This window comes from Musa acuminata, chromosome BXJ2-10, assembly GCF_036884655.1.
Source record: "Musa acuminata AAA Group cultivar baxijiao chromosome BXJ2-10, Cavendish_Baxijiao_AAA, whole genome shotgun sequence".
Classification (NCBI taxonomy): Eukaryota; Viridiplantae; Streptophyta; class Magnoliopsida; order Zingiberales; family Musaceae; genus Musa; species Musa acuminata.
In genome coordinates, this window is record NC_088347.1 from 25,717,317 (window position 1) to 25,736,907 (window position 19,591).

A 19,591-nucleotide genomic window follows, 5' to 3' on the forward strand; every position below is an offset into this window, starting at 1 on the left:
CTGCTTTGCCTCCTGCAAGAATCACTAGTTGATGCATCACGTCTTGTTTAGCATTCAAAACGCCAAGATGTGACAAACACATGCCCATCGATCCATTAAACAGTAGGGGCGACCTGTGCAAGTCATCATATGAAATGGCAGTCAGAATAATGGGGCTGACCTATTCAGGCTACGATCAAAAACAATAATAGAAAGTCATGGAGCATCATTCCACGTTTGTGCTTGTTTCTGCAAGTCATAAGATTCGACCAAGAGTACTCCTTGTGATGCCCGCCACCACAAAAGCTCTTCCACTCTATTATTTTATGTGCACTGATGAAAGGTCGATCTTTATACATATCCATCGAGATGAGACTAGATTAATCGAGCGATAAAGAAACAGATACGTATCATTCATTCAAAGAAGATTCGGATGGGAGAAGGATGAACTTCCCCTCTTCCAGCTAACTTCCATGGAAGATAAATCATATATATATATATATATATATATATATATATATATATATATATATATATATGCACATCGTTCTCTCTTGTTCTTTCTTTCTCACGAGTAATTGATGGCTCCTTGAATTTGGTGTGGTGGCCAGTTGTGAGGCAGAGACGTTTGCTGTGGAAAGCGACGGAAATGTGAAATGTTGCGAGTGATGTGGGGTTGGGTGGAGAAAGGGATGGAAGTGTCTTTATATGCTTTTCCTTTCTTCCGTTCTTTTCGAGCCTAAAAAACACTTCCCCTCCATCATAGTAAAACTCGAGGAATTCCCAGCATGGTTTGTCTCCTTTCTTTTTCCTTCTTGTACACAACCTGAAAAATTGCAGAACGAGACGAGAAGGATTGGAAGACGACATTTAGGTGAACCACCAGAACTGCCATTACATACAGCAAAATACAACAAAGGCGGCGGTGTTGACTATTCCGTTCCTCTTCTTTTACTTGTTCTTTAGCCTCGTGTGACCTCTGTTGTAGGGCCCAGTTCCTTCTCGTGACTTTTGTTGTAAGGCTTAGTTTAGTTCCTTCTCACTGATGCAATCCTCAAAATATTTGTTTGATGAGGATGCGTTCGTCATTTGATTAAGATGCAACCCGTTCTTACCTCAACCACCGATTCATTCTACCAAACTTAGTAAGCGAGAAGCTTGAATTAATCTTCTCAGACGAGGATCTTTGCTTAGCAAATCCCAGACGTCGTTATGACTAATAAGATACGTGACATAATGGATTAGGCAGCGTGTTAGATCATTGTATACTGTTCTTGCGAGGCACCTTGCCATTGGAATTATCTACGATTTGCCGTCATTCGTTGTCCCGATCCATTAAGGTCGTGGTCGCCGCCTCCCTTCTTACGATTCATCGTTTCATCAATCCTCGATCTTGTATCTTTTGTTTGGCGATTACCTAATGACTTCTTGCACTGATGGCTTCGTTATGTTCCCTTCTCGTTGCTTGTCTTGTTTTTAACATCTAGGGTTCCTCTCGATGGTCGATGTTCTACCAAACAGTGTTAAGATCAATAGGAAGGGGTTGGCTTAGGTGATGTCGCATATGTTCACGGCGCATATCCTGCACATTTACGATGGCGTTGCATGCGTCGTGCACGTATATACAGGAGGGGAATATAACAGCCATGCGACTTGTGCATACTCTTTTAGCATGCATATTAATTTATTTATGTTTATGCAATATTTTAAATTATTTGAAAGAAAAAAATATGCATTACGTCATGAAGGAGATATACTTGCAAACATGATAAGAAGAATCGTATTTTGGTCGAGAAGACTACGATTGCACCGTGGCAACCAACCCTATGCTAGAGAAGCATGCACCAAGATGAAATAACAGGAGGCCATTACCTGCATATCTTTCGACATATTTGCTGTATTGATGACGAGCAACAAGAATAGTGTTATATGATTGTGGCAGGCAGGCGGCTGGAAATCATACCACATATTATTCGTGTTAACAATCATAACATTGTTGATGAAGGCCAGCCGAGAAGGATTTACGAAATTTCCTTCATTGATTAGAACCATATTCTCAATGGTCTCATTCGGAAGTCGATGCAGCCCACTACAGTGGTCAAAGTTTGTGAACTGAAAACAACATTACACCTCAATCGGAAAACCAAACCGATGCGGAGGCTATGTGTATTATTTTCATACAATATATCTCGAGAGACCACAATAAGTTAAGAAGGAAACCGATAGCCTTCGCAGGTCCAAACCTACTCTCGTGCTTTGGTCCAAAGCTGATCAAGACAAGGATGGCGATCGTGCCGATTGACGTGCGGTGATTGCGAACCACGATGGCCCATCCTCCTGGTGTGACATGATGGATTCGCATGTTGGATCTGAAAGATCTAGCGAGATTAAGCATGCTAATTCTAAGTCATCCATTTTAGACCCAGGGAGGGAGGAAGGGACGCTGCGTGTTCCTCTTTATCCTTTTGCTGTTCTCATGGTCGGATTCATTATGGATATGGTGGAAGCAATATAAACGGAATCAAGCATTCTTGCACGCTTGTACTCTTCTTCCTCGGTGGAGATTACAGATGAGGTTTGTCATTATTTCCTATGGGCTGCCAAATTGGTATGGAAAGTGGCACGATCAACGGCGAGGAAGACGCAGGGTTTGAATGCCATGAGCTGTGGTTGGAGCAGACAACTAATCCATGATGTTATCATCAACTTGCTGAAAAATCATTAGTCAAGTCCACCAAAGAAGTCTACTACCGTTTCAAGGCAGGACGATGGAGATGGATTGTTTTTTGTTTCAGTCAAAAACGAAGGTTGCATGAGTCTTTGTTCTTTTCCCTATCAGTTACTCCTAACCCTAATCTTTCTGCTAATTCCCTGCTGACGTTTGGAGATATACATACAGCAAGCGAGAAGGTCAATGACATGCGTGCCGTGGAAGCCAATGTGGAGTTGTCAACGCATCCAACATCTTTGCTAGCATTAGTTTCTTTGATGTGTACATCACGAGAGAACAAAGACATTTATCTACCATGGATTATTTCTACGTCTTGGACTCGGCGTCTGTGGCCACCCAAGGGTCCGTTCCGAGCAAGGCCGCAGGGTATACACATCAGGTCGAAAGGAAAAGTCCGGATGGTAAAGGAGCCCTCTCGATGGGTTTCCCAAGGACGGAATCCACGAGGAAACCGACGGAGATGTTGTCACTTTTGATCAAAGTTGGAAGAGAGAGAGGACCACTGCAAGTGCATGCCGGGGGAGAACTCCGTCACCACCACAGGACAAAGCAGACAGCCATGGCCATCCCTTTCTGTTCTCCCATGCCGTCTCTGTGTTTGTATAGAGAGCGAGACAGAGAGAGGAGGCGGTCATGTCCGGCCCTACGTGACGTGATGGGTGGTGCGATACATAAATTTAAAGCAAACCTCTCTCTCTCTCTCTCTCTCTCTCTCTCTCTCTGGGGATGTCACCTTTTGGGCAAACCAATACATGGAAGGAAGCCATCAATCCACTACCCAAAAGCCAACCACAGGCGGCCACTGCTTTGCCCGGTCTTCATGTGAACAGCTAACGCAGAATGGCTTGAGAGGGACAAGTCCGCATGAAGATTTCTAAAGTTACCACACAATGACCTGACCTGGTTTTATATATATATATATATATATATATATATATATATATATATATATGAGTGTATGATAATTCCAACCGAGACAACAAATATGTGGTACTACGGACGGAACAATCGAACCTTATTATAATTCCACTTGAGATTGGAATCAAAATTTGATCTTTCCAGGTAGGAATTTCCATTCTGAAGTAGGGCATAATTTTCCTTCATCTAATGATCTCTTTAATCATGACAAGAAAGAAATTTTCCCTTTGTTGCAATAGACTATTCCTTCCAGATATGTATATGCAAGTAAATAACATAATTATCGTATCAACTCAAAAGATCATCAGAGAAATTTAACCGCTATATAGAAAATGCCACCAGGATTCGATTTAAGATAAAATTAGCTTATTTTAGTCAAAAGGATGTCATAAAAGCTATCATCATAGCTAATTTGACGACGAAATAAGACAAAGAATAAGCACAGATTTAAAATAAAGTGAATAAGATACACAATCAATTCCAAGAAGAAGTACAGTCATGCATGATAAGATTCCGATCCAGCAGCTAATTCTATTACGACAATCTTGTTTTTGTTCTTATATAACGTAAGATCGATAGTATGCATATTTGACTAAATTATAGATAGTATAAATTGAAGGTTGAATTTTATTTCCAGATGCAGTTCTTAGTCTGGTCGGCAAGTTAGGCCTAATTTTGGACAGTGTTTCCGATTGGATCTTAGCGTAGATTATAATTCAACGTGACGCATATACCATATAACCAGCAATGACCAACCACATAGTTTGAAGTCAATTTTCTACCCAAGATTTGATTATCCAAGAATAGGAAACCGCATATCATTATTTATCTTCATCGCGTATTTCGATATTTATTTGGTCTGCTCGCTCGATGAATCAATCCAGTGGTTGTGATGAGGCTGGACGAGATGACAGATTGATTGACTCTTGGGTTACCAAGGAATCGGTACCTTTGTTTATTGTTTGTTATATTGATAGTCCATTATGGCACTTTCATTATTGTAGGGTAGATTTATATTGCCTGATTCTGAAGTCACTATACTTTGTATACCTTTCTTGTCTTGCCTGGAAAGGAAGTCAAACTCAATCGAGAGCAGGAACAGCATGGCAAGTGCCGGATTGAGAGATCTTGATGACATTTGGAGGCAAAAGCACCACTCAGTGAGAGACATTAGATGGATATGTACGATTTCGCGTGGTGAAGCAGGTCATCAATCCCCTTCAATTTATGTGGCCCCTGCGCTCATCAATCTTCTCTCTCTCCTTATCCTCTGCTTCGCAGATATTTCACATGGAGGCTGCGATCACTCGCTATAAGATTGCAGCCCCATTGAAGGCTATATTTGTTCATTGCATCCCACCCCTTTCTATTTCATTGCTAATTGACCCCAAACCCACCTTATGGGCCCCACGTCAGTGGATTATACAATCGTACAAAACATCTCAATCGAATCGTCATCAACGTGCTCGATCATAGTTTAAGCTAGCATGCATTGTTAAAAGATGTTTTATATCTAAAGAAAATTATAGTCAATGGCCGAGAAGAATAAATATATTTCCTTGCAATAAGTTGTGATTAGCAGTAGATCAGGCTACCATTATCACGAGTATTAAGGTTATATATACTCTTCCCCTAGGAAGATGTTACGGGATCCATCACAATTAATCCTTCTTAATTGCTTGAACAACTATGCTTCTTCTACCCAAGTCCATCCTCCATTGCCCCTTCACTCAAGGCATCGGACCATGGAAGCTGACATATACTTGGCTCCAGATTCCCATTCCCGTTGATGTCACTGACCGTCCCATCGAATACAAGGCCGTGTGGATGAGGGGAGCTCGTGGCATCCTAATCTCCAAAGAGTTAAATGATATATCACCTGCTTGTTCTTTCCTTCATCCATTAGGTCTATGCATCATCGTGTTTCTCGTTCGGTGTTAGGTCGGGGAAAGGGCCAGTGTCAGACCACAAAGGTTCAACTCCCACGTAGTAGAGTTGGTTGAAGGAGGAAGGCTTGCGGAGTTGGCAAGGATGAGCAGTGTCAAGTAGATTGGATTAGATGATATGTAAGACCGGAAAGAGACAGGTGAGGTGAAGAGATACGTTGTCCTCTTTGGTTGGCTCCGGCATGGACGTACATGTGACGCCTTGGAGACCATGCCTCGCATGTGATGGAGCGATAGCGAAAGAATACACTAGGGGAAAGGAGACAAGTAGATTTCTAATAGAATGCAACGTGGGCGGTGGCGACAAAAGCCATTGCTCGCTAAGCCACGCCAACCCAAACCGAGCCCTCCCTTCCAATCCATTGCTGGGTTCACCGGCGAGACGTGAGAGGTTGTCTCCCGGAAGAAAAGTATTGATGCTGTGTCACCAGAAACTGGCGAGGGAGAACATGACAATTCGGTGAAACTTCATGATCCTTCATTTGCATTGCGTTGCACTGCATTGTCGTGGCTGAGGCTTCTTCGTTGAGCATATACAGCGTGAAGGACAGGTCTCCATTGCGTTTGATGAATCCTGGTCCACTGTGCTTTTTCATCCTATGCATGCATGCATGCACATGAATGAATACTTTCTTTTATCCCTCCTTTCCAAAGTCTTTTACTGCATGCAAGCCGAAGAAGACGAAGAAAAAAAAAAGAAGGGCTGATGCTGCTGGAGGCACGGAATTTTACGAGTCCCGAGGAGAGCAGGTGTGCAGTTAAAGCAAAGGGAAACAGGTGAAAGGACTCGGGAACAGTACCCACCTTCCTTCCTCACGGCTCTCTGCCGGAGTTGCCGTTCCAGATGCAGTTCTAACGTAAGAACAAAAGCACCCACTTGGTATGCCCGCAGATGAATCGATGGCAATGGTTAATACTATTCATGGACAGATAAACTATGTACAGCAGCAGACACAAACAGAGCAGGAGCTCAAGAACAGTGATGGCAGATGCCCCTCTCTCTCTCTCTCTCTCTCTCTCTGGACACAACTTTGTAGCTTTCTCTGCTGCATTTCCTGGTCTTGGCGTCCGTACAAATGGTGGTCAGTGGGTAGCAGAAGCATACGAATCATCATTACAAGACTATTCAGCGGTGTCAACGAGAGAGAGAGAGAGAGAGAGAGAAAAGAAAAAGGAAAAGAGAGGGGAGCATTAAAAGGGCGAGCGATCAGTGCAGCGACCACCGCATCATCATCATCCTCCATCCATCCATCCTTCCTTCCTTCCTTGAGACCACCACTTACTGGGGATGGCGGACCCCCAGCACCGCCACGCTTCCGTGGTGGCCAAGGCACGGACACGTCCCCGCCGGCGACGTGATGTGGACGTGGCTCGGTTGGGTTCCTGCACGGACTTCAATTAGCTTTTGCCCGTACCGACTGAGTTTGCGGGAACTCTGTAATTGCTGTCCTGCGACAACCTGCGTTCCATTTTTTTCTTTCCTTTTTTTTATCAAAACACAACCTTTCGACTTTATTCTTCTACTATATAAATCAGACCAAATCATAATATCTTACGTTCGCTTGATTTGGCTTCTTTTGGTTAAGTTCCCAAATGATAATTTATTTGATTTGATTTGAATTTCTTCATACACTGCATCAAGTCAGACCCTCTGTTCTGCTGACATCATATTTTATACTTTTTTTTTATTTTTATTCAAAAAATAAACCTAATATATTGATCGAACAGACACGTATGAAAATTTAGAATTGGTGTGTGGATCCGATTACAGACAAATTTCAGTACGAAAGGTTACAGAAGGCATCCAATCCGATAGCCTGTGGATTTCGTGCACCGAATCAATAATTAAACGCTTTCTAAATCTTGATTATTTTGTTTCATCAACGAACTCAATCACATAAAAAATCATGATCTTTGTCTTAAATGGAGAGCTTAAAACTCTCCATTTAATATGTGTAATATGATTTTGTGATTTAAACTCTCGATTATTCCGCATAATCCGGTAATTAAAATGATCGTCCCTGTGACTTGTGATAACTTGCGATGGAAAGCATCCACGGATTTACTTGTCCCAGCGATCCAAACAAACATGTATTCTATATTACAATCTGTCTTTTACATTTGTAATGAGACAGAACGCCAATCAACTTCAGTAGAAAACGACACAGCTCGTCTGGGAATTCCCATCCATTCAGGCACTTCTCTCCGGCAGACAAAGCTGAAAAATAGATGCCCAGTATTACCTGCACGAAGCTGACAAAAACGGGCAGCATGAATTATAATAATGGACTGCGATCCCTCTCCTAACAATCCGCCTTTTCTTCTCGGCGGCAAGGATAGGATTCATCGTTCTAATCGACCGGATACGGAAAAAGCAATGGCTGAAAGGTGTGGGAGATAGGGCGACCCCCCAACTCCGTATCTCCTGTGCATCGTCTCTTCGCTGTTGGCTTGACCGCCTCTCTCCGGCGTCTTCATTGATGTCCGCAACGTGCGACTGTCAGTACCCAAACTCCGAGGAAAATTCATAATCAAAATAGTAACTCGTAACCTCATTTTCTTTACATGGTTTATCAGTAAACAATTACTCTGCCCGTTTTCTCTCGTCTCGTGAGTGTATAAATAGTGCACCACCACGCCTTCCTTACGCCATTTCGTCCATCTCCCATCTCATACTTTTCCTTCACCCTCCCCCCCTTCTCTCTCTCTCTCGCTCTCTCTCTCTCTCGCTCGCGAATGAATCTGTCCTCCTCCTCCGCTATCTACAGCTTATAGCAGCGGCGAGGCATAACCTAGTGGTGGTGGTGGGAGCCTGATTTGGATCGACCACGTACAGAAAAGATCATGGCCGTGCAAGCGCAGTATCCCTCCAATTTTGCTTTCTCCCCGGATTTCCGCGGCCGGTGAGCCAACCTTGCCTTCCCACTTTTACTTGCTATCGAGCGATTCATTCCTTGTCGCATGGGATTCCATATCCTGCATCCTGTGTACCTCTGCTCAGTTTAGGAAGGCTTATTACGTAATTGCGTCGATCATATAATTCCAAGCGTTTCGGTTTCAGTTTCTTTTCTCCGTACTATTACTTACCTTGGTTCCTTGCTTCAATATATATGCAGGGCCGGGAACAATGTAATGGAAGACCTCCAGATGCTGCTGGAACATCACGATATGTTGGGCCGGTACAGCACCCACCTCGGTGGCGTTAACAATGCCACCGTGTTCAGTGATCCCCAGAGCGAGCTTACATGCTTTGCCTCCGGGACGAGGAAGCGGGCGCGGGAAGAGCCGCCCGCGGTGGTGCTGCAATCTAACCTCGAGTCCGTCTTGCCGCCGTTCTGCTACCCTAACCTCGCGACGGTAACAGCTGTCCCGGAGAGGGCTGTTGCTGCCGCCTTATCCGCCCCCGGCTGTCATCAGACCCGCCTGCTCGATTCCGGCGGTACCTCCACCAGCGGTCGGCCCGCGTCCCCTCTCACCCAAGATCTCGTCTCCCATCTCTCTTACCAGAATGCCGAGATCGATGAACTCATCCGCCTTCAGGTATTACGACTATCTTATCCTCTTATTTTCCGTCTCTGCAAGTACTTTTGTTTGTTCTTTGTCTTTTACGGTGCCAAAATCATCAATATCTATATCCGTTTGAAGAGGGAACGACTGCGGAGTGGGCTGGAGGAGGTGCGGAATAGGCATTGTAAGGCGCTGCTATGGTGCGTGGAGCAGCGGGTGGCGAAGAGGCTGAGGGAGAAGGAGGCGGAGCTGGAGAATGCGCGGCGGTTGAACGCGGAGCTGGAGGAGACGGTGCGCCAGCTGACCGCGGAGACAGAGCTGTGGTTCGGTGTTGCCAAAAACAACGAGTCCGTCGCCGCCAGCCTGCGGGCTAATCTCGAGCAGGTCCTCCTCCACAACGCCGCGGCCGCCCAGGTCAAGGAGGGCTACGGCGACACCGACGACGATGCCCAGTCATGCCGTTCGGCGGTGGCGGATAGGAGGCACGCTTCGTCGCCGGCGACGGAGGCGGAGGAGGTCCGCCGGCGGCCGAGGGCGGCGTGCAGGTCGTGCGGCGAAAGGGACGTGTGCGTTCTGCTGCTCCCCTGCAGGCACCTTTGCTTATGCAAGATCTGCGAATCAATGATTGACGCGTGTCCAGCGTGTGGTTCCGCTAAGAACGCGTGCCTTCAGATCGCGATGTCGTGAAAATCTCGGCCGTCCGTTTCTGTCCCTTTTATGAGTCCTGTTATGTATGGACTTCTCTTTGTAAGACCTGCACATTTATTTCTTGCTAAAGATTTTCTAGATTTAAAGCATTTATGTTCTGTGGTTTTCTTATCACAAAATTAGCTCACGATGCATTTGTGTCTCTGCCTTCAAATTTGGGATTTGAAGGGATCTCTTCCGAGCGAACCCTTTCTTTGCTGTAGGAGGATTCTTTTAGCCTCTCCAGCTGTTGGGTATCCGATTACGGTGTTTGTATGGAGAATTATTTGAAGACTGCAGCATGATTATTATATGTCGATAATTATTATTGTCGTTTAGATGACCCTAATAAAGAGGGCCACGGGGGTGAGGCAGGGCACACAAGGGAAAGGGAAAGATCTCGTGGGGCCCGTCACGGACTGTGTACTATAGACAAGTAATGGATGGTGGGTTCAGGATATGCTCCATTATTATATAGGCTTTATAGCAGAGAATAATGACATGGGGGGAAACACCAAAAGTGGCAGTATTCTGGTTGTATTATATGATGCCGCCTCATGTGATTTGGTCAGGAGTTAATGGATGCTTAGTGTCATGGCTAAGCCGTGCAGGCCGACAGATGGGATGCACTGCACTCCGCCACTAATTTTGTTTGAGACAACCAAGGAAGAAGGTGTTGGGTGGTGTTTCATGGGGAGACTTCCTTTTATCTCATGCCATCCATTATTTCCGCACCGTGGTGCCATTATCACTTCCTCTTTTGCTTTTAGGTTTCGGGTGGGGGCATTTGGTGGAGGGAGGATCTCATGAATTTGGTGATCGGATTGTTTGTTTGGTGGAAGAGGTCTCATGAATTCTCCATGGTAATCTTGAGTCATTCTATAGGATATATATAATATTATACATACATAGATATATTTGACTTACAAATCCAGAATGAGCCCCGAGGTTTGATGCCTGCGACATCTGCAGGAGCTTCAATGACGTTTCCGCTCGTTGCTAACGCTTCATACATATTCATCGGGAAGCGCATTTGATTGCGATGAATCTGGTCAAAGCTAGATGATTACATATATATGAATATACCATCGTAGAGACACCATATTCGAAGTATTTAACTGTGCAGCATGTGGGTACGAGTTCGTCTCCTGCATCCGAGTTGTAGGATCGATTCACCTTGATCTCCTACCCCCCGGAGTTTTACTGCGAGACCACACTGTTCATCGTCTAACCCTGGGAACGATCTCTATTCATCCGGATGAGAAGCAGTGGTCGACATGAACAGTTACCATTAGTAGCTACTGGTGCATGAAGCAGCGGAAATAAAAGCAACCGCGGGAGATGCATGTGACATGATGGGGTACGCAACTTGGGCTGGTTGTTCTTCACGCGCCATGTGCGATTGCCTTCTTCCAAGCACAATTAATACCATGTACTGGACGTGAAAATTTCGTACATGCTTGAACTCACAGGTCGATTGTCCTCGTCTACGTTTACCGACGTACAGAGGTCCTGAATCGTGTTGGCAATTAGTACTACATGGGGTTCAATCAGCGCCTCAGAAGTTGTATGCAGTGGTGCCGATATTGGATAGTTTTGGACTGTATCATTCAACCTTGTTCTGAGCACTGAGAAAAGTTCGACGTAAAGTTGCAGGCAATCGCCCTACAGAACCATTTTTGAAACACTGTATCAAAGTGGCCGCAGAGGGTGCAGAGCAGAGAGATAATAAAGCGTCTGTGGAAACCTTCCATGGCTTGGAACATTTTCTTTTTCTTTTGCTCGTCTCTTCTTTGTTCCTTCTAATTTTTTTTTTCTCGGCTAAGCTTGAAGGCTATGGAGCAGGACAAAAGGAAAAGTGATGTGCATCACATTTATGGCATCAGATGCCACCGGCAAAGCTCTCACATGCCTTGCTTTAGACTACCGATACATGTTTCTTTCGCCCAACCATATGCATGCATTATGTCATTTTCCACTAGAGTAATGCCCCATGGCATGTGAAGTGGTGAAAGCTAAAACCCACTCCATCCCATTAAGCCCACCAACTCTTCGTCCTCTCGGTCTTGGGTTCGGTGGAGAAGATGAAGGGAAAAGGCATATATGGTTGTCACCCATATCTCGGTGTCCTCGTGACAATATATTAAAGCAGCACTTTGCTTTCGTCCGACACTCTTCTGGCCGTTTCCTTGGCTTAACAGGTGGTGGTAATTGACCCACGCTGAGCGAGTGAATGGAGCCCTAAGTTGCATGGGGAATGGAAAACGCCTTGAGAAGAAGACAGATGAACAGGTTTTCCTGCACTCAGTGGGTGGGGGTACTGAATGCTCATCGAAACCCTTGGCTTCCTGTGGTGTTCAAGCATGGTGGTGGGGGTCCACGGGGGTTCGGCTGAGGTTGTTTGAACGTGGATATCAGTTGACCTGTCCAGCTCTATGTCCTGTAGCTTTGCCTCAGGTTTCTGGCCATTGAAGCTTAGGCCGGAGTGCTGCTGGGTTTCTTTATCGCCTCCCCTTCGCTACAGTTGGGTACCGCTATCCGCTACCAAGAAGCCTCCAAAAACTAATGCAAGAGGTCTCCCTCGAATCTCACAACCTTGTCAATAGAAAAAGGTCCACCTTTTCTTCCCCTCCCAAAGTCTGTGAGTGTTTACTTGCCTTGGTGCGTGGGACGTCCTTTCTCCTATTATTTTAAGAGCAGACACTTGTTTGGGGAGGCAAGCTTGCTCTGTTTCGTCTCTTCAAGGCAGCTTCCTTTACGGGCATTACAGGGCTCTTTTAAAAGTTCTTGCAGCACCCAAACTAGACTTTATGTGATGGAAAATCTTCTAACAAGAGAGAGAGAGGGAATATCTATGTTTCCTGGAGTCTATCTACTCTTAGCAGTTGGTTGATGCAGTGTGACACCAACTGGGGTTTAATACGAAGCCATGGACGGTGCATGGGAATGTGGAAGATGACATCAACTGTAGTGAGAGGGGGACTAGGTTGAGAAAATCCATGACATAAATATTCTTTTCTGCTCATCGTTTCCATCTTTCGCTAAAGAAGAGAGAGAAAAAGAAACAAAAAGATGGGCGGGCTGTTTTTGATTGCTATGGGATTCAATGCATGCATGTGATAGAGCCTTTTCGTACTCTTTTTTTCTATTACGTGGCTGTAGTGAGAACAGTGTGCATACGTATCAAACACACCCGTCTCCCTCATGAATAATTATCATGCAGCAGAAGTCATATGTCCTTGAGTTTCTGAGCGTTCAATCAGCCGGACTTCTGGCCTCATCGATGTGTTCTTTCTCATGGACATTTACTTTTTCTCCAGAGAATAAATGCATCACAGTCGGGACCAAACTACGTCCTATCCCGTGTTCCATCCTGCAAATTGTAATTCCTATACACGAGTACTTCTCATTGACCCTTAATCTTGTGAAACTTCGTCATATCATCACAAGAGGAGAATGGAAGGCAGTGGTAAACTTCATACAAGGCCAGTGAGCAAGGGAGAAAACACTGATGGAGACTGGTCACTGGATTAAAATATGATGGCATGCAAACTCGTCCCGGTAGAGACGTGCTACCTATAGAGGGTCATTTGGACGATAGCCAGGGGCGGAAGCTGCAGCGTTGGAGGAGTTGGACGGACGTCTGAGAGAGCGGAGAGGACCGCCACAGCCCACAACAGTTGGAAAGATGCGCAGACGTGCTGTCGATTAGACTGCAATAAATAGGCTGCCTTCATGAAAGGCTGATGCCAAGGACCACCTCCGAGGTCACCATTGTAGACAGGACCTGAGGAGGGTGGATGTATGTGTAGGACGAGATGGTCCATGGTGGCTCCTACAATAAATTCCAGTGATGCAGAGGTGTCAATGGTGTACAGTGGGGTGGGTTCCCGGTGCCGGATGCAAACAGAAATGGAGTTATGCAGTGCATAGTCAACAGCAAATTATTTCGCTGAATGTGATATGTTTCCTTTTGCTATGAATTCTAGTTTTACCCGGAGATGGATAGGAGTCAACTTTCACCAGTTTATGATCCCTCTGATTGAGGTTACGGTAGAAAGAAGACGTTTCTGAATCAGTGCACCATCTGATGCAGAAAGTTTGTAGAACTGATTATTACATCTCTCTTACTTGTACAGTTTGTTAACCAACATAGAAACCACGGCACTGACTGCAATCTGAGACCCCATGTTTTTCCAGATGCAAACCATTTGTACATGACGCGTTCTGAACAGATTTGAGTCGCAAGGTGTCGTAATCTTGGCAACGTTGAAGCAGTAAAGGAAGGCCATTTATTGTTCCATTCCTGTGAGAAATCCAGCCAATACCTGTGAAAAGTCCTATAAGACTGCATGCCTACTGCTACCTTTCAGAAATTGATAGTGATTTGTATATATGGTATGACAGAGCAGGAGAAACACAAGGAAGCTTGAACGTTGACCTTTGAATTGCTAGGTAATGCTAATCGTCGAGATTCGTGAATCTTTATGATGGACCAGGAACGGAGTGTTTCCAGAGGAGAGGCAATGTAGCGGCAAGAGCCGCAGCTCTGAAACTAGGCAGAAGACCAGTGGAAAGAGTCAGAAGAGAACACTAGTGAGACCCAAGGAGCTGGGAAGTCAGACAGGCTGAAAATTTTGCCTCACTTTGAGTCTTTGTGATGCCGCAATGCCTGACCATTGTTGCCAGTAAGAAAGGATCAAGTCAGCTCGTCCACCCATTAACTACATGGTTGGCTTTGACCTATCTCAAACTGCTATCTGATTCAGAGGAATGTTAGGTTCCTGCTTCTGACTTCGCTCAATGTTAGGTGATATGTGGCCTTGTGTCAGAAAATGCTGGTAGCATCAAGCAAGTCTGTATTCGTTTGGTTCATTCCACACGATCTGGTAAACCTGTGGATGCATGCATTTGACGACAAAGATGATTATGATGGGATCGGCTGCATGTAGGATAATCTCCCTAATCAAATCAAAAGCAATCATCTAACATCAACATTGAACTCTATACTTATCGATGTCGAATCATGGCATCTATACCCCCAAATGTATATATAGAGGACATTTTAGGAGGAAGTTTTTGTAGAGAATCATTAGGTTCCTTTTGGTAATCGAAGAAAGTCTACTTCGAAATCGATCCTGTAAGAGACTGAGAAACAAGCTATAAAAGATAAAACTGAATGCAGCACATAGAACATGACATGGACTTTCAAAGCCGAGATAGCCCATTACAGTTCCATGATGGGTGATGAGTTTATGTGATACAGATTACTGAGAGCGGAGGTGGAGTTGTACAAGGATAATATACTGAAAGAACGAAAAGAGATGGATTTCTTTCTCATCACAGTGTTTGGGAAAGCAGGAAATCTAGTAGAAGCAAAAAGCTGGCAACTTAATCGTCCATTCTCATGCGCCCCGATCATTTCCACTGGTTGGCTACGATGTCAGCCAAATCTACAACCCTCTGCGAGTAGCCCCACTCGTTGTCATACCAAGCAATCACCTTGACCATGTCGTCGCCCATCACCATGGTCAGCGACGAATCGACGGTCGACGACACATCGCTGCAGCGGAAGTCCACGGAGACAAGAGGCTCGTCGCAGACGGAGAGGATGCCCTTCAGTTCTTTGTCGGCAGCATCTCGGAACGCGGCATTGACCTCCTCGGCGAAGGTCTTCTTGGATACTTGCACAACAAGGTCGACGACCGAGACGTTAGGGGTGGGCACACGGAGGGCGATTCCGTTGAGTTTGCCCTTGAGGGAGGGGAGAACCAGGGCGACGGCCTTCGCGGCGCCGGTGGAGGTGGGGACTATGTTGAGCGCAGCGGCTCGCGCACGACGGAGGTCGCGGTGGCTCGCATCAAGCAGCCTTTGGTCCCCGGTGTAGGAGTGAGTGGTGGTCATGGTTCCCTTGATGATTCCTGTCATGGGTTTGGATGGCAGAAACCATGTTACGTTCCCATGCAACAAGAAAAGCTAACGATAGCACATCTCATAAGTTAGCTATTATATATCATCATGAAAACTCAAAACAGCAATCATGAATCACACATTTGAAACCACATAATATACCCTATGAAGATCACAAAACACGAAGCCCAATATAATTAGCACAAGCATGAGTAGACCATGAGAGTCGATCAATACTGTATCTGTCAATCTCAAATGCACTACTGCATGAATTCGTCGAGTGACGATTACCTATCTTCTTCTATTAAGAGCTTAGAGGGCATGAAGAATTTCCTATATGACATTTCTGATAGACAAGAAATATGAACCATGAGTCTTGTACAACTAGCATCGTCCTATGCTTGGTGTAGTGACATTAATGGAAGCTTACCTGATGCTCATGCAGAATAGAACAAAGTTTTATAAGCTATAAACATAGTTATTTGACATCTCTTCTCCATTCCAATGTTCAGCGAGCTGCAAAGGGTCAAGTTTAACTTGATAACAACAGAAATGTAGTAAGTAATCAGAACATGTTCTGCAAGATGCTTGATTGTGTTTGTCTTTGACAGCTTTAAGATTCGTTATGGAGATATCACAATGTCTTTTTTTGTCATATTGTCTTTAACTGATGAGACCATTGCCCACTGGAAATGAGCCATTTCATTTATCCCCTAGTGAGCAGACCTATCTCCATCCTTTCCTAACATCACAACTAAGAAATCCATTCCTAATCTATACAGAAAATTTAGGAGTGTCTTCAGAGGAAACAGTAGCTCACCTGCCCAAAGAAAAGGGGCCCCAAAAACAGTAGTGACATTAAGTAATTGTAGTTCATCAGTTAATCTAATATGGGATTTATGGTTTCATGTGATGCAATGAATTTAATGCTCCCGAAAGAATGTTTTGAGAAGTTCCTCTGTACACTCAAAATTTGAAGAGTTCAAATTTCTTGTGTCCATCCCCTGTATCATCTTTTGTGGGAATGTGAGTGTGACAGCAGAAGGTGCAGAGCAATGCAGAAGACACAAATACGCAATATCTTCAAGAAGCATACATCCAATGGATTCAAAAGCACATAACCTCTCTAAAGGAACAAATCGGTAGAAATATAACTACAGAGCTTCTAATTCTTGGACCACAGGTTGCATCTCATCATAAAGAAAGGTATGTAGCGGAATGACGAGCAGGTTTCTTAGAAGCAGCAAAAGCAGGCTATGCTTTAAACACGAACAGGACACCTTTCATGATAGAAATGAATTAATGGAAGTTTTCTGTCATTATTATACTACTCGAAGAAACTAAAAAGACCTCTTATAGTTTCAACCTCGGATCCAACTGTAAACAAAGACATGATGCAACTGTAAACAGAGGTCATGACATCTCGTAATAGCAGGCTAGCAGAGCAAAGATGAAAGGCTCACCAAACTTCTGGTCGAGGATCTTGACGAAGGGGGCGAGGCAGTTGGTGGTGCAGGAGGCGTTGCTGATGATGGGCTCATCGGGGTTGTACGCATCCTCGTTGACGCCCACCACGTAGGTGGGGATGTCACCTTTGCCCGGGGCGGTGATGAGCACCTTCTTGGCGCCGGCCTGGATGTGCTTCCCTGCTCCCTCCCTGTCCACGAACACCCCCGTCCCTTCGATCACCAAATCTATTCCTAACTCACTGCACACACAGGAGAGACAGAGACAACGCCAACAGTATTGACTGACTGCAACCATCTACGAATGAGCATGCACGCAGTGAGAGGAAGGGACGTGAACATACCCCCACGGAAGGTTGGCGGGGTTGCGGTTGGAGACGACCTTGATGACCTTGCCGTCGACCGAGATGGCGGAGTCACCCTCGGGCTTGACGTTGGCTTCGAAGATGCCGAGGGTGGAGTCGTACTTGAGGAGGTGGGAGGCCTGCTTGACGCCTCCGGTGTCGTTGATGGCCACCACGTCCAGGGGCGAGTCCTTGCGCCCGTGCCAGCACCGCAGGAAGTTGCGCCCGATGCGGCCGAACCCGTTGATGGCCACCTTTACCTTCGCCTCCGCCGCGCCCTTCCGGTACCCTCCGCTGCTGCCCACCTGCGGCGCCGCCACCACCACCACCACCACCAGAGAAACCCATAATCATTTCGTCAGGCTTCCCGCCGGGAAAGAAGAACAAATTAAACGACTGAAGTAGCCAAAGATTTGGACCAAATGTATAAATTATGTGGCAATTACTAATAAATTATTCCATATCCTACAATCATCGACATATCCTATAACACTGCATAAATTAACACTAAGATACAATCGTACGCCATAATTATTATATATTATATATATACTACTTGTCTGAGCAATGCTTTCTTGTACTGACTCGATTTCGGATTCGGGTCCCAAGTAGTGCAAATTCTCCAACTCCAAACCCGGTCGTGCCCGGGTGACATGCCCCACATCCTCTAATTGGGACCTACAGTTCTGTACGTGAAGCATCGCTCTTACGCCCCCCACCTATGTTCGATACCTTAACACAGCATTCCCTAAAGGTTGCATCTTCTTACATGAGATATACAGTGAGGTAGAAACTCATTAGAACAATCGGTGATACTGACGATTTTACTATCCACCATGGCAATCGTCACTTCAAATTGAATTCACTGGACGATATGTTGAACACTAAGAAGTAGTAGTTAAGCCGTGCAGGAAACATACGAGGAAGTGCAAGAGAAAAATAGCTCACCGCTGAGGTTCTAAAAGCGACGACGGAAAGGAAGTCATCGGAGGAGTTGATCCTTCTCAAGGGAATCGAAGAGGAAGCACTCCTTAGTCCCGAGAAGTCCGAGAATCCCTTGCCCTGCCGCCACAGATGCAACATGTAAGAGCTCTCAGAAGCTGGAACTAATCTGCAATTTGAATTCTTTTAAGTGAGAGCAGTAGGAAAGGAGAACCTGAAGACAGGCATTGGCCGCCGTGAGCGTCGCCGAGGCCATGCCGGTGAGAGGATGGGAAGCGGCAGCAGCAGAAGTGAAACAGGGGAGCTTATAAGAAGGGGAAGATAAGAGGAGGGAAGTTTGTGGTGCGTGGACGCAGTGGGTGATCGAGCGGAGGAGGAGAAGAGATGAGATTTTGGATAGCCCATCCTGCAACGTATGGCTGCGAGCTCGCCTCCTCCATCACATCATCAAGTGTAGGGCTGCAATGACAACACAGCTTGGAGCCTGAAGTATCATTGATTGGTCGCGGTTCGCCTTGCCACTGTGGGCTCACATATTACATCTCTGGCTGTGGTTTTCCGCAGCGAGATGCGAGCGACAAGTGACTTTGAGGGAACAAGGCAAATTCTGATAAATCATTAGTACTAATCTGATATATCCACAAAACGATTGAGCCCAATTACTTGACAATACAAACAATTGCATCAAATTTGTAAGTTAGTTTGGCTCCGTGATGGTGAAAAATGTTTCTTCCGTTGATGTTTACACACGATTCCGACAGTAGATCGAGTTAATAGCAGGGCGATGCACTAATCGTGTTAGGGACTTGCAGTAGATCGAGTTCGATTGTGATGAGCTACTAAGAGTCCAAGAGCACATGTCGGGTCAGGTCCAACCTCATCTGGCGTGCGAGATGAGTCAGGTCAGCTTTGTCAGGGCATGGCTGATCCATGGTTGCCTGTTCGAGCCCCGATTGTATCCTCGAGGAGCGAAATGCTTGACCCGAATGGAGAACCCGACTCGCCATAGAATAACTCCACCCGACAACGCAATCGATCGTCCAAAACATGTCCAGGAAGATTCCGCCTGCCAGATTTGCGTTGAGATTCGGGCTCGGGGGCGTCTGCTGCTGACGCTGTTTCCATGTCCTGCAACAGTCGCGATGTCGGTGGTCGAGCGGC

The 19,591-nt window shown here is 45.5% G+C and overlaps 2 protein-coding genes across 2 annotated transcripts; one reads left to right on the forward strand and one right to left on the reverse strand.

Annotated features, from left to right (window-relative positions):
• The first annotated feature begins 7,961 nt into the window (after window positions 1–7,961).
• LOC135624698 (probable BOI-related E3 ubiquitin-protein ligase 2) lies at window positions 7,962–9,887 on the forward strand. The gene is made up of 3 exons (XM_065128575.1): window positions 7,962–8,477; window positions 8,691–9,114; window positions 9,220–9,887. The coding sequence occupies exons 1-3, from the start codon at window positions 8,419–8,421 to the stop codon at window positions 9,766–9,768; spliced, it is 1,032 nt and encodes a 343-aa protein (XP_064984647.1). The 5' UTR covers window positions 7,962–8,418; the 3' UTR covers window positions 9,769–9,887.
• Window positions 9,888–14,944: 5,057 nt separating this feature from the next.
• On the reverse strand, window positions 14,945–18,801 carry LOC135624699 (glyceraldehyde-3-phosphate dehydrogenase A, chloroplastic). Its single transcript, XM_065128577.1, has 5 exons — window positions 18,645–18,801; window positions 18,437–18,550; window positions 17,489–17,793; window positions 17,142–17,386; window positions 14,945–15,689 (listed from the first exon to the last, which is right to left on the reverse strand). Exons 1-5 carry the CDS (start codon window positions 18,684–18,686, stop codon window positions 15,187–15,189), a joined length of 1,209 nt encoding a protein of 402 aa, XP_064984649.1. The 5' UTR covers window positions 18,687–18,801; the 3' UTR covers window positions 14,945–15,186.
• Window positions 18,802–19,591: the final 790 nt, after the last annotated feature.

Coding starts and splice junctions, on each gene's coding strand:
- LOC135624699 (XM_065128577.1), bottom strand. CDS start 18,686: ATGGCCTCGGCGACGCTCACGGCGGCCAATGCCTGTCTTCAG. Junction 18,551..18,644: donor CGGCCAATGCCTGTCTTCAG/GTTCTCCTTTCC, acceptor CTGTGGCGGCAG/GGCAAGGGATTCTCGGACTT. Junction 15,690..17,141: donor GATCCTCGACCAGAAGTTTG/GTGAGCCTTTCA, acceptor AACCCATGACAG/GAATCATCAAGGGAACCATG.
- LOC135624698 (XM_065128575.1), top strand. CDS start 8,419: ATGGCCGTGCAAGCGCAGTATCCCTCCAATTTTGCTTTCTCCCCGGAT. Junction 8,478..8,690: donor TCCCCGGATTTCCGCGGCCG/GTGAGCCAACCT, acceptor ATATATATGCAG/GGCCGGGAACAATGTAATGG. Junction 9,115..9,219: donor ATGAACTCATCCGCCTTCAG/GTATTACGACTA, acceptor ATCCGTTTGAAG/AGGGAACGACTGCGGAGTGG.